The following is a 13,722-nucleotide window of genomic DNA, read 5'->3' as shown; positions in this document are numbered from 1 at the left end:
ATTGTGGCTAATATGAAAGCCAACACATTTTCTCAGACCTAATTGATTTCTTACCCTCTCAGAACCAACAAATAGTGTGAATTCCATAGTGCTATCACAGTGTCCTCCTGGGGTTCCTGCAAGCCCATTAGAGGTCACCAGCCACTTTATAACCTCTAGAACCATGCCCGTCCTTCATCTACCCCTAGAAAATGTGATGGGAACGCATCCTTGCCCCTTCAGAAAATACTGGCCAGAACGGAAATTCTAAGCTACTGAAAACTGCTACTGAAAATCATCTCCAGTGACTGGGGCCCCAAATGCAGGGAAATTTTAACCATTTACTGACATATTCGTCAGCCTACGACTGTCTCGGTACCGTGTGATATCACCTACAGAGCGAAGGACCTATGGGACTAGCAGTACCAGCAGCAGGAGCCTGCATATCGTCAAGCCAGCCCTGTGCACTCTGCGGCAGGCAGCCATGAAATTGTTTACAGCCCTGGGAGCCTCCCTATTAGGTCAAGTACCCATGTGCTAGCGCTGGCCTCAGATCTCCTACCGCTCACACAACAACGGCATTGAAACCCAGCGGTGCTCACAGTCCCCTACCAGACAAGCAGGCAAGCAGGGTAAGGCTGCATCAACACTGGACAGGGCTACACTTAGCCAAGCATCTTTGACAGTGACTGGAGGTTCCGAGCTTCTGCAGCTGCAGCCCCTTAAAGAACAGTAAGGGGGAACTAACCTTTTAAGTAAAGATGAGGTTAGCAGTCAATATCCCAGCATTATTACCCATAAACCAACTGGGCGTTTATAAACGTGTACCTTAGTATTTCTACAGGGCTTCGTTCTATTGTTGCAAATGCTTTGGTTGGTTCCTGTCGGCGTTAGCAGACTGTTTTGATCCACAGCACCAGTGACTCACAGCACTTTGCTTTCAGCATCGAAATGATGGAAGGCAAATGCTTTCCCCTCCCAATTTAAATCTCCCATCAACTCTAAACGGCCCCTCACGAGTGGCCAGGGGACCATGAGTCGCCTTAGGGGGGAGAAGATCAGAGCGGTCTCCTGGACCTTTGGGCTGCGGGACCGAGGGGCTGGCCCCGACCCCCCTTGGAGCCAGCCCGCTCGGGCTAGGTGCCCCTGTGGGCGCCCGCGCGCGGGGCCCTCTCTCCGGCTCACCTAATGACCAAGAGTTCGTGGAGCAGATACGCAGCCGCGGCCAGCAAAGCTCCCCCGGTCAAATACAGGGTTTTCTTCCACCAGGGATCCGAGCCCAGCCCTGCCATGATCCCACCGTAATCCTGCAAAGGGAAAGCGATGATGTCCCCATAAAAGGAGAAGGGCTCCTCGGACCCGGCCCACCAGCCGAAGAAGGAGACGCTCTGGTTCCAGCTCAGGTCCACCACGCACGGCCTGGACGAGGCAAAGCCAACCCCCCAGTGCATGCTGCGCGGCTGGCTCGGGGCGCCCCTCCCAGGGCCCGCGCCGCCCGCACGGGAAGGGGCCGGCGCCCGGGCGGGCTCAGCGGCGCGCGGGGGGCGCGGGCGGCGGCGGCGGCGGGGCGAGCGGAGCGCCGGGCTGGCGGGGGCCCGGGGCCCAGCGAGGCAGCGGCGGCCGCCGGCCTCCGCGGCCGAGGCCTCTCGCAGCCGCTCTTTGTGTCGACGCGTGGACAGGGCCACGTGATGTCATTGCTCCCCTGGGCCGGGCAGCAGAGGCGGGATAAAGTCACCTACCCCGCGCCCTGCCCCCGCCCCGCCGCTCCCGCGGCGCGCGGCCTCCGCTCGGCCGAAGCTGCGGGGCTCCGGGAGGCCGCGCGGGAGGCTGGGACGGCGGCTGGGCCGAGCTCCGAAGCCGCCGCCCTCGGGTCCGCCCGCTCCCGCAGGCGCCTTGCGGAGGCGCTGGACTCACCTGCCCGGGGCCGCCCGCGTCCGGCGAGGGCGGATTAAGGTCGGGGGTGTACGGCCTTGCTTTATGGCGCTCTGGCAGCACGGACACCTAGGTCCGGGCAGGGTGCTGACGAAGAGTAGTCCGCCTTGACAAATAACAGCAGAAAGTACCCTAGGTGAGAAATCTTCCTCTGACCGCTTGTCTTTCACCCTTGGTGACCGTTATCAAGGAGAGCACTGAGCATGTTTTATGGGTCTCCCTCCCTTTGGCTGCAGAAAAATTTGTAAAATAAGCAACCGTGTATTCGGTGGTTTCCCCACCCCGGGTAACCCTGAAGAGCTTGAGAAGGGATTAAATTTAGGGTCGTTTGCGTGGTAGGCAAGAGCTCAACCAAAAAGCTACATTCCCAGCCCCTTAAATTCTTTTTTTGGTGCTATGACTCGGGTACGAACCGAGGTTGCTGCTGTCCCTTAAATTCTTAAGTGCAGAGAACAAGAGCATATTTTGGAGAAGCTTGTGATTTGCACACAGATCCTAACCAGAGCATGGGCAGTTTTAGTTTAAAGGATATAAAACAAAGACATTAAAGATATAAGATTCTTCACCATTAAAATGCAAGTATGCCTATAAGAACGCGTTCGTCCCCCAAGACAGCAGAGCCTTGGGTGTTGATGAGAGGGGCTCCCGTCCTGGGCGTCACCCTCTTGGAATATACAGGTAGTCCGGCCATGCTAGTCAACCCAGTGCAGACAGAGGAGGTCATCAGAATGACATCCTGCCCCAGGGACCAAGAAGCTGCCCGAGGCCTGTGCACAGGAAAGCAAACGTGAGTCGATACTGATAAATCTTATATCCAGAAAACAAGTTAGAAATGAGAGAAATTTTAATATGACCATCCCACAGAGCCACTTACTGCAATTCATTTCCACAACTTTCTCTGCTGTCCATTGCGGCTTCTCAAAGTATCAGAAACTTGTTGAGTATTACCTGATCTTTGACTCAATATGGTTTAAATGTTCAGAGATAATCTACAGTGAACATCTTTAAGAAGCAAGTAGAGGTCAATAAAATCCCACAAGAGAAACCAAAACAACATCTTAATCTATGCAGGTTACAGTTTAGCATGACACAGAAGACAAAAGATTATTATCACTATAGCCAAATATGATGAAAGGAGACAGTAGCCTTTGAAAAGCCAACACACCTAAAAACCAAGCACACTTCAGGAAACAAGGAAAGTATCTATAACCATTAAGGCAAGAGCTACGCAAGCCTTTAGCCAGCTTCTCATCCAAGGTCAACCTAAATCTGACTTAGAAAAGCATCTCCACAAAGGAGCGCAATCCAGCTACAAGGAGAAAGCACCCTGAGGCTCCAGGCTGAATTCAGCAGAAGCTGAACAGCCCAGCTTGGGGTCTACAGCTTTGATCCCAGCACTTGGGATGGGGAGGCAGAAGCAGGCCGATCTCTGAGTTTGAAGCCAGCCTTACCTACAGACTGAGTTCCAGAACAGCCAGGGTTACACAGAGAAACCCAATACAGGTTACACAGTTTAACCAAGAGCTGGGGAGACTGCTGCTTTGACTTCTTCCTCCTTCTTCTTCTCCTTCTCTTCCTCCTCCTCCTCCTGCTTCTTCATTTTGTTGAGACAGGTTTTACTCTGTGTAGCCTTGGTTGTCCTGGACTCACTTTGTAGACCAAGCTGCCCTCAAACTCACAGAGATCCACCTGCCTCTGCCTCCCTGAGTGCTGGGACTCCAGGTGTGTGCCACCCAGCCTGGCTTAAAGAGTGGCTTCTTAAAGCCCAGTGAACACTCAGGTCCCAGATTTGACCAGCAGTAGCTGTGCAGTCCCATCCCTTATCTGAAGGCAGAAGGCTCAGAAGCTAGGGCTGAGCTATAGCACCTCTCCTAGGCTTCACTAGTCACTGAGATGGTGTGAAGGTTCCAGGGTCAGAGCCAGCACCATCACTCCATCCCTACCATCATCACAACCAATTTTGTAGTTTTGTTATTTCCTCCTGGTCAAAAGAATGGACTATACCTCTGGTCCTGGGTGGAAAGAGGGCACTCTAATCTTTCTCTGAAGAATAGAACATTTCATACTATTTTCTTCTCCCTTAAGTGTTAATTCATTGAGCTGGAGAGATGGCTCAGATGGTAGGAGCACTGTCTGTTCTTCCAGAGATCCTGAGTTCAATTCCCAGCAACCACATGCTAGCTCACAACCATCTATACTGTAATCTGATGCCCTCTTTTGGCATCCAGGCATACATGCAGATAGAGCCCTCATACATAAAATAAATAAATAAAATCTTTAAAAAAAAAAAAAGGTTAATTTATCTGGACCTGTTGATCATTTGGCCGAGAGACCACCCCCTCAGGAAGGCTGATATTAGCACCAATAAAATTTTCCTGGAGTCCAAATGACTGTTCTTAAGTTCTCTTGTGAGTAAAACCAAGAACCCGAAGAGGGATTCTTAATTTCCCCTATAATAGTATTAAAATTGCACTTTTGTTGAGAACTGGTGAAGTATTTTTCTTTTTCAAAATTAACTTTACTTGAGGTGTTGAAAAGGTCGGGAACTAATTAACTGAACACTTGCCTATGTAGTATTGCGCTCATAATTTTTCAAAACAAGCTTAGACACACGTTTTTTCCTGCCTAAGGGAGTCTCACACAGTGGCCTGTGGACTGTCCAGTCTCCAGCCTCGTCCTCCGTACCTTGCACGGTTGCTAGTGTGCTGTCTGCAGTGGAGAAGGAGCACTGGGCCACAATCTGAGCTGTGTCTAAGCTGAGTGACTGCAGAACCTCAGCGGCCTACACTGACGTGGTCACTCTTCCATGACAGCCGGCCAAGAGAAAATCACACAAGTTCCCCAAACTTTCAAGTACTGTATATAACCAAGGTAGCGGCATTTGCATGTAGTGCCTGCACTCAGGCTGAGGCAGGAGGATTTCCAGTTCAAGGTCAGCCTGAACTATCTGTTTCAAAAAGTAAACAGCTCTTATCACTTGTGGTTCAACCAGGAGGACCAGATAAACTGGCGATTAGGTCATGCCAGTGCTTCTCAAACACTTTTGTGAATGTGAATTATGGGAAAGCCTGTTGAAGTCTAAATTCTGGCTGTGTTTTGAGGAACCAAGCATTCTACATTTCTAATACATTTCCAGGGGATAACGGATGACTGTTTGAGTGACAGGTCCCTATAGCTCCAGCTCAAAAGGAATTAAGAACTCCGACCACTAATGGCACTCCTTGGCAGAAGGTTCCTCCTCAAGCCCACCTGGCCACACTATTTTTGAGAAGGGTTGGCCATTACAGACAGATAAAGGGATTGGGCAGGAAGAGCATCAGAGATTTTAAAAATGTACCAAGACTCTAGCAGAACAATTAGGGCAGAGAGTGAGGCTTACATGGAAGCTGGGGAAAAAGTCTGGGGGAGGAGAAAACATGAGGAGGGGCTAAGAGAAAGGGAAAGCAAATGATAGATAAGTTGTCTTGCCTCTACTTCCCTGCCCAGAGCAGTTAAATATCTAGCAAATTCTCCACCAGGAGATCATCAAAACAAAAAAATCTTTTTTTTTTTTTTTTTTTTTTTTTTGCAGGGGGCCTGCAAAGACTGATGAATCAGGCATGGAACATGCATAGAGAGGACCTAGACCTAGAACCCCTGCTCAGACGTGGCCCATGGCTGCTCAGTCTCCATGTGGGTTCCTTAGTAAAGGGAGGAGGGGCTGTCTCTGGCATGAACTCAGTTGCCTGCTCTTTGATCACCTACAGGCCACAAAGGAAGAGGACTTAGGCAGTCCTGATAAGACCTGATAGGCTAGGGTCAGATGGCAGGGGAGGAGGACCTCCTCTATCTGTGGACCAGGGGGCAGGGCATAGGGAGGAAGAGGAAGGCAGGGTGGCTCCAGGTGGAGATGAGGGAGGGGCTACAATCCAGAAACAAAATGAATAAATTGTAAAAAATTAAAATTTAGAAAAAGCTGGCAAATTTCTCAGGTATAATCAAGTGAGCAAGATAAACATTTCATTTACATTTGAAACTTTTTCATGATGCAACTTGAGATTTAAGGCCTTACTGCTGTAACAAGTAGATATGATATGGTGCTTTGGCTCATTTTATTTTTATTTATGTATTTATTTATTTGGAGTTTTTTTTTTTTTTGACACAAGGGTTTTTCTATGTAGTTCTGGCTGTCCTAGACTCACTTTGTAGACCAGGCTGACCTTGAACTCACAGTGATCTGTCTGCCTCTACTTCCCAAGTGCTGGGATTAAAGGCATGTGCCACCATGCTGGGCTGCTTTTTTGCTCATTTTAAATAATTAAATGTTTTATGCTATTTTGTTAAAATGTCTATGTATTATCAAATAAATAATTTATTTGATAGCGTTCTTCTGAGTTTTATTGTAAGGATTCAAGATTTTTGTTGTTGTTTTACCAAGTAGTTACATCAGCTTGACACAAGCTACAGTCATCTGAGAGGAGGGAGGCTCAGTTAAGGTAGTGTTCCCATTGGGTCCAGCTGCAGGCCAGCCTGTGGAGCGTTTTCTTAATTAATGATCTGAGGGGAGAGGGCCCAGCCCAGTGTGGGTTGTGCTGTGTCTGGGCTGGTGGTCCTACGTTCTGTAAGAAAGCAGGAGGCTGAGAAAGCCATGTGGAATGAACAAGTCAGCCGCACCCCTCCATGGCCTCTGAGTCAGCTCCTATCTCCAGGTCCCTGTCTTGTTTGCGTTCCTGCCCTCTGTCTGGTGTCTGTTCCTGCTTGTCTTCCTTTGACGATGATCATGTTCATCGTGTAGAAGTATAAGTTAAACCTTTTCCTCCCTGAGTTGCTTTTGGTCATGGTGTTTCATCACAGCAAGAGTCCCCTAACTAAGACAATTTGTATAGAAGGAATCTAATGTTGCCCTACTTGCCTGGGAGAGGTGATTAAAAATATGCTATTGCCCCATCAGAATGGCCAAGATGAAAAACTCAAGCAACAACACATGCTGGAGAGGTTGTGGAGAAAGGGGAACCCTCCTCCACTGCTGGTGGGAATGTAAACTGGTACAACCACTCTGGAAAGCTATCTGGCGCTTTCTAAGACAAATAGGAATAGTGCTTCCTCCAGACCCAGCTATACCACTGCTAGGTATATACCCAAAGTTTGTTCAAGAACACAAAAAGGACACTTGCTCAACCATGTTTATAGCAGCTCTATTTGTAATAGCCAGAACCTGAAAACAACCCAGATGTCCATCAACGGTGGAATGGGTACAGAAATTGTGGTGTTTTTATACAATGGAATACTACTCAGCAATCAAAAAGGAGGAAATCATGAAATTTGCAGGCAAATGGTGGGATCTAGAAAAGATCATTCTGAGTGAAATATCCCAGAAGGAGAAAGACAAACATGGGATATACTCACTTATATAGACCTATAAGATATGATAAACATAATGAAATCTATACACCTAAGAAAGATAATCAATTGAGGGGACATGGGGTAAGATGATCAATCCTCGTTTAGAAAGACAGATGGGATGTTCATTGAACGTATGACAGGAGTCTACTGAGCGCATCTGAAAGACTCTAACTAGCAGTGTTTTCAAAGCAAAGACTCATGACCAAACCTTTGGCAGAGTACAGGGAATCATAAGAAAGAAGGGGAGTTAGTCTGATGAGGAAAGGATAGGAATTCCACAAGGACCAAATATATCTGGGCACAGGGTCTTTTCTGAGACTGACATTCAACCAAGGACCATGTATGGATATAACCTAGAACCTCCACTCAGATGTAGCCTGTGGTAGCTCAGTAACCAATTGGTTTCCCAAAGTGAGGGGAACAAGTTCTAACATGAACTCAATGGCAGGCTCTTTGACTTCCCCACCCCCCAAGGGAGGAGCAGTCCTGTTAGGCCACAGAGGAGGGCTTAGCAGCCAGTCCTGAAGATACCTGATAAAACAGGATCAGATGAATGGGGAGGAGGTCCCCCCATCAGTGGACTTGGAAAGGGGCACGGTGGAGATGAGGAAGGGAGGGAGGGACTGGGAGGGAATGAGGGATCGGGACACGGCTGGGATACAGAGTTAATAAAATGTAACTGATAAGAAAAAAAAAAAAACAAAAAAAAACCAAAAAAACAAAAAAACAAAATAAAAAAAAGTATGCTATTGCTGAGCTATATCCTCCTGGCCTTTATTTTCTATTTTGAGACAAGCCTCACTAAGTTGCTCAGGTGGCCCTTGAACTTTCCATCTTCCCACCTGAGTCTTAAAGTAAGTGGGATTACACACCTGTACCACCAGATCCAGCAGTGAACATTATGTCTAGAACCCACTTGTCACCGTGAAGTGGCTTTATCTATGTGCTTTTTGATCCACTAGCCTGCAGAATTTTGTAAATCATTAAGCAGCTCTCAGAAATCATGTCTTACAAAGCTAGCTTAGTATTAAGAAGGAAAATAGGGAACTAATAACCAAGCTCAGGTGAGTGAGAGGAGTTGAAAATCCTTCATTAGAAGGATAGGGACATTTTGAATTCAGCAGTGTATTAGTTTGCTGGTATGGAGGAAAAAACTGACATCACATTTAGATGAGCAGAGCAAGAAATAAAGGAATATCCAGGCAACCAGAAGGGCCAGCAGAAGTAGGAGTCGAGTCAGATAAATATGGGAGAGTCAGGGAGAAAGGAATGAGTAGTTCAAGAACATGAAGAGAGGGATCAATAGAGTCCTACGTTCCCAGAGACTCAAACAAAGTGAATTCAGCCAGCAGAGTAGATACTACTGACCTTAGTGGGTATATCACTCCTTTTCAATTATTTTTCATTGCTATAGCAAAATACCTCAGCCATGTTAATTCAATAAAGAAAAACTACCCCACATTTTGGGGGAGACCAGAGTCTCCTAAAAAAAACCAAAACAAACAAACAAACAAACAAACAAAAAACAGCATAATGATGACTGTGGCAAGGACTCCAGGGCAAATGGCAGGATCAGGCTGTAGTTACAACCAGCTCTTAGTAATTCACTCCAGGACACCTGAGCTGACCTAAGAACCTCATATCAGCCATGCCTCTAAAAGGCTCCATACCACCATGGTCTTGAGGACAAAATACAGACCACAGCATCGAGTGAGCACAAGTACTCAAGAGGCTGGAGCTTGATAAGCAGCTCTCTCTCTCTCCTTGTCCTCTTTCTCTCCTTCCTCCCTCTTCCTCTCTTAAGATTTCTATACGTAGCCCTGGCTTTCCTGGAACTAGATCTGTAGTCCAGGTTGGCCTCTAACTCAGGTATCTGTCTGTCTCTGTTTCCCAGGTGCTGGGATTAAAGGCATGTGCTACCATACGAGCTTGGGTAAGTGGTACTATCATAGTTATGAAAGTGTCTGCTTCATCATCTATACCCTTATTCCCAGAATGTTCTTAAATATTAGAAAAACTGAGTAGGCAGGTTCCTTATAGTTTAAAAGCCGTGCTTCTCTAGACACCTAAAATCTCAACAATATGGCCACCTAAACAAGACTGGAACAATAGCAACGCCAGTTGATCTGCCAGTGTGGGTGGAAGAGAAATTTTACAGGGCCCGGCCCCTAGATGAAGAGCCACAGGCTATCAAGGACCACTGAGGGAAGAATAATTAGTCTTACCCAGGGCTCTTATTGACTGTCCAATATAAAGTGGTCAGCCCTAAAAACATACGCATGAGTCACAATGAACTCACAGGTTGTATTTATATATTTACTTGTGTGTGTGTTTAACAATAATAAAAACCCCATCCCTTGTTGGAGTGCTGCAGGAGATCTGTTCCTGCCTCTCACCAGCATCATCATTCAAGAGAGCAACCTAGGCAGCAAGGTAGAGCTGGCCCTGCCCCTCATCTAGGCAAAGTCGGAGAGCTGGCCCTGCCCCTCACCTGGGCAAAGTCGGAGAGCTGGCCCTGCCCCTCACCTGGGCAAAGTCGGAGAGCTGGCCCTGCCCCTCACCTGGGCAAAGTCGGAGAGCTGGCCCTGCCCCTCACCTGGGCAAAGTCGGAGAGCTGGACCTGGTCATGCAGGTGCAGAACTGGTGGGCTGACCAACTAAACTACTACCCAGGCCCAGATCCAGGGCTTTGAGTTGGTCCACTTCAATATCTACCCCTTCTATGAGTTTCTGAAGTGCACGAAGGGGCCAGTACTGAAGATCCAAAGCTGCAATATCTCCATGACCCAGGGCAACAACAAGATATCCAAGAGGAGTCCCTGCGAGGATCCAGTATTGATGGTGTAGGGGAAGCCAGAGCCTTCCAGCCAGACCAATGACTCACTGCAATGAACATTTGCAAGCAAAGCTGTTTGCGCAAAGGGTACACTGTGTGACACACGATAACCTCCACAGTGAGATGGGGTGCGTTGATGTTGTTGTTATTGTGTTTTATTTTGTTTATTTTTATTGTGTTTTGGGAGGAGGTTGCAAGGATGGGGGCAGATATGGAGGAACAGGGAGATGAGTGAAATTGGGGTGCATGATGTAAAATACACAAATAATCAATAAAGAGTTTTTAAAAATATAAAGAAAAAATACATGATTTTGAGAAGAAAAAGGTTAGAGGGAGGAGTGAGGAAATAATGTAAATGCTATACATCTACACACACACATATTAAAGGACCCGTTGTCATGGGATCCGAAGTCTAAGGACTCACAGATTACAATTTGTTCTGAATACAAGGAAAAGTAGAGCCTTTGAGGCAAGAAACAGCTGTGGTAGGCAGAGGCAGGCTGATTGCTGTGAGTTCAAGGCCAGCCTTGTCTACAAAGTGAGTCCAGGACAGCCAAGGCTACACAGAGAAACCCTGTCTCGAAAAACAAAAAAAATAAAACAAACAAAACAACCATGGGGTCTCAGGGAAAGCTCTGAGTTCAGAACTGTTTTGTGCATGCTCATCAATCAACAAAACAACAAAACTTCTACGGCCCATGATGCCACATGAGGGCATATTGGTATCTGATCTGTGCTGTGGCTCAAATCTGTGTTGATGTCCTTTGTTCATGGAGCCACCAGGCGCCATGTTGATGTTCATGGTCCATGTTGCCACAGGTAACCATGCTGATGTCTATGATCCATGCTTCGGCCTAAAGCTGTTGGTGTCCTTGGTCTTTGCTGCCACCAGAAACCATGTGGAAGTCCGCACTGCTGCTGGTTGTTATGGACAAGGAAGCTTCTTTTACGGTGGTATTGATGACTGCAGGCTCATAATTGAGAGAGACAGTGAAGTCATCTGTGTCAACCTCTACCCCCCACAAAAGAAACAGAGTCTTTAAAAACTGTGATAAAGGGCCTGTGTGGTAGTATATAATCCCAGCCCTTGGGAGACCAGGGCAGGCAGATCTCTGTGAGTTTGAGGCCAGCCTGGTCTACAAAGAGAGTTCCAGAACATCCAGGGCTAGACACAGAGAAACCCTGTCTTAAAAAAAAAAAAAAATAGTAATAATGATGATGATGATGATAAAAAATTGTGATGAAGATGCTGAAGTGCAGCTTTCTAGCTGCCTTCTGGTGGGGGAAGGAGGGCTCAGTTATCCTGAAGGGGCTAGCCAGTGGGAGTTTGACTATGCTCCAGTGAGTATATGGATCTCTGAGTTCACGGACTCCCTGTTTTACAGAGCAAGTTACACGATAGCTATGCTTAGGCAGTGAAGGAAGCCACTGAAAATAGAAACTGATGAAAAAGTATTTGAATGTGTTCAAGCCCCAGCAAGCAGTAGAACTTGGAAGCTTTGATCATGTGGTTCTGGCTTTACAGTCAAGGAGAGAAGAAACAGGCAATGGAATCTCCATCCACGGTAAAGCAAAGCTGCTGAGACCAGGCATGTGTCAGGGATGTCCCTGCATGGAGGCCTAGAGTGGCCATTGTGTGAAGCTGTGGAGGTGAAGCCTGGATTAACTTGGAATCTCCAAGATGTTGGAGATGCAAGAGTAGTGGGACGACTGCTAAGGAGAGCTGCTGACACGGAGGCAAACCAGTTCAAGAGAGAAGTGTTGCATTCAACAAAGCTGAAAGGAATTGGAGATCTGAAAAGGGCAGATATCAGACATGGAGATGCAGAGTATGGGGTTTGCCTAGCTGGTCTTCAGACTTGTTTCAGTTCAGTATTTCTTCACTATGCTTCCTTTCCTTCCTTTTGGAATGGTAATGTATATTCTCTGCCTTTGTATGCTAGAAGTATATGATCTACTTTTTTAATTTGGTTTTACATAAGTTGCAGTTAACAGACTGCCATGAGTCTGTGGAGACTTTGGACATTTGAACAGGGTTAAAACTGCTATAGACGATGAGGGCTTTCGAAGTTGAACTAAATGCATTTTGCATTATGATATGTATACATGCCTGTGGGAGTGAGGCAGTAGACCACAGATTGCTAGGGATTGATATTATTGGAGGTGTGGCCTTGCTGGAGGTTTGTCACTGGAGTGGAGAGCTTTGAGGTCTCAGATGCTCAAGTCAAGTGTAAAACTCACAGCTACTTCTCCAGCACCATGCTTCCACCCATGATAATGGACTAAACCACTGAATGTAAACCATCCCCAGTTACATGTCTGTCTTCATAAGAGTTGCCATGGTCATGGTATCTCACACAGCAATAAAACCCTAAGAGAGACACAGCCCTAAAGTTTTATTTTGAAGGGGACTCCTGTACCTGGAGCTCCTGGGAGAAGCTTAGTAGGTTAAAGACCTCTCCTATAACCCTAACTCCATATATCAATGGTCTTCAGTAATAGTGCTTCTGAAATGAAAGCTAAAGAAGGCTACCCCTCACTTTATAAACATTCCTATTAATAAAAAAGGAAAAGAATGCTTTAATAGCTTTTTGAGCCCAATTACCTTGGACTTTAGTTGGAATTGGCCAGTACTTAGATCCTACCCAGAGGCACAGCACTTTCCTGTCTTCAACTGAGAGAAAGCCAAGTCAGACACAGGAACTGTTATTACTGAACATGTGTATTTAATAACTGAAAAATAGTAATCTCTTTCTAAAATAAATACTGTTTGTGAGGAACCTTCTACACAATCCCCAAAGTACACATTCCTTAATACCAATACTTTTTTATTCCAACAAGTAGAATAAAGTAGCTTTGTTTTATTGAAAACATTCCTAAAATTCAGTCTAAAGATCAGTTTTTTTATTTATGATTATGTGGGTTTGGTTTTGTTTTTCTAAAACAGGGTCCCATGTAATTCAGGTTAGTCTTGAACTCAGTGTATAACTAAAGATGACTCTTGTAGTGGCTTGAATGGTAATGGCCCCCATGGGCGCCTATGTTTGAATGCTTGGTCATTAGGAAGTGGTGCTGTTTGACAGGGATTGTAAAGTGTATCTTTGTTGGAGTAGGTATGGCCTTGTTGAAGGAAATGTAGCTTTGGGCTTTCAATTGCTCAAAACAGGCTAAGTGCCTCTCTCTTCCCGCTGCCTTTGGATCTAGATGTAGAATTCTCAGCTACCTTCTCTGCCTGTGTGCCCTCATGCTCCCTGCTATGAGGATAATGGACTAAACCTGTGACTGTAAAAGCCAGCCCCAGGGAAGTGTTTTCCTTTATAAGAGTTCCCATGGTCATGGTGTCTCTTCACAGTAGTAGAACAGTGACTAAGACAACCCTGAACTCCTAATCCTCCTGACTCTACCTCCAAAGTTCTGCTATTATAAGTGTTTGTTACTATCCTTGATTTAGGATCACAGTTTATATGATCCTACTTCTAGTAGCACTAATAATAGAACCTAATACCATTATTCTGCTAAATGGGCATAATGTTAAATTAACTGCTAATGACTTATTGTAATAGCCATAGGTTAGTAGACCTCTCAACATTCATT

The 13,722-nt window shown here is 46.2% G+C and overlaps 1 protein-coding gene across 1 annotated transcript in view; it reads right to left on the bottom strand.

Moving 5' to 3' along the window:
* Nucleotides 1–1,797, bottom strand: part of Faxc (failed axon connections homolog, metaxin like GST domain containing) — a 67,212-nt gene extending 65,415 nt beyond the window's left edge. The window contains exon 1 of the mRNA XM_060386058.1: nucleotides 1,165–1,797. Coding sequence (XP_060242041.1) covers nucleotides 1,165–1,430 — 266 coding nt within the window. The 5' untranslated portion in view covers nucleotides 1,431–1,797. The remainder of the gene's footprint in view (nucleotides 1–1,164) is intronic.
* Nucleotides 1,798–13,722: the final 11,925 nt, after the last annotated feature.

Source organism: Meriones unguiculatus, chromosome 6, assembly GCF_030254825.1.
Source record: "Meriones unguiculatus strain TT.TT164.6M chromosome 6, Bangor_MerUng_6.1, whole genome shotgun sequence".
In the NCBI taxonomy this organism is placed as follows: Eukaryota; Metazoa; Chordata; class Mammalia; order Rodentia; family Muridae; genus Meriones; species Meriones unguiculatus.
Note: the sequence above shows the minus strand (reverse complement) of the source record. Positions and strands in the feature narration are given on the sequence as shown.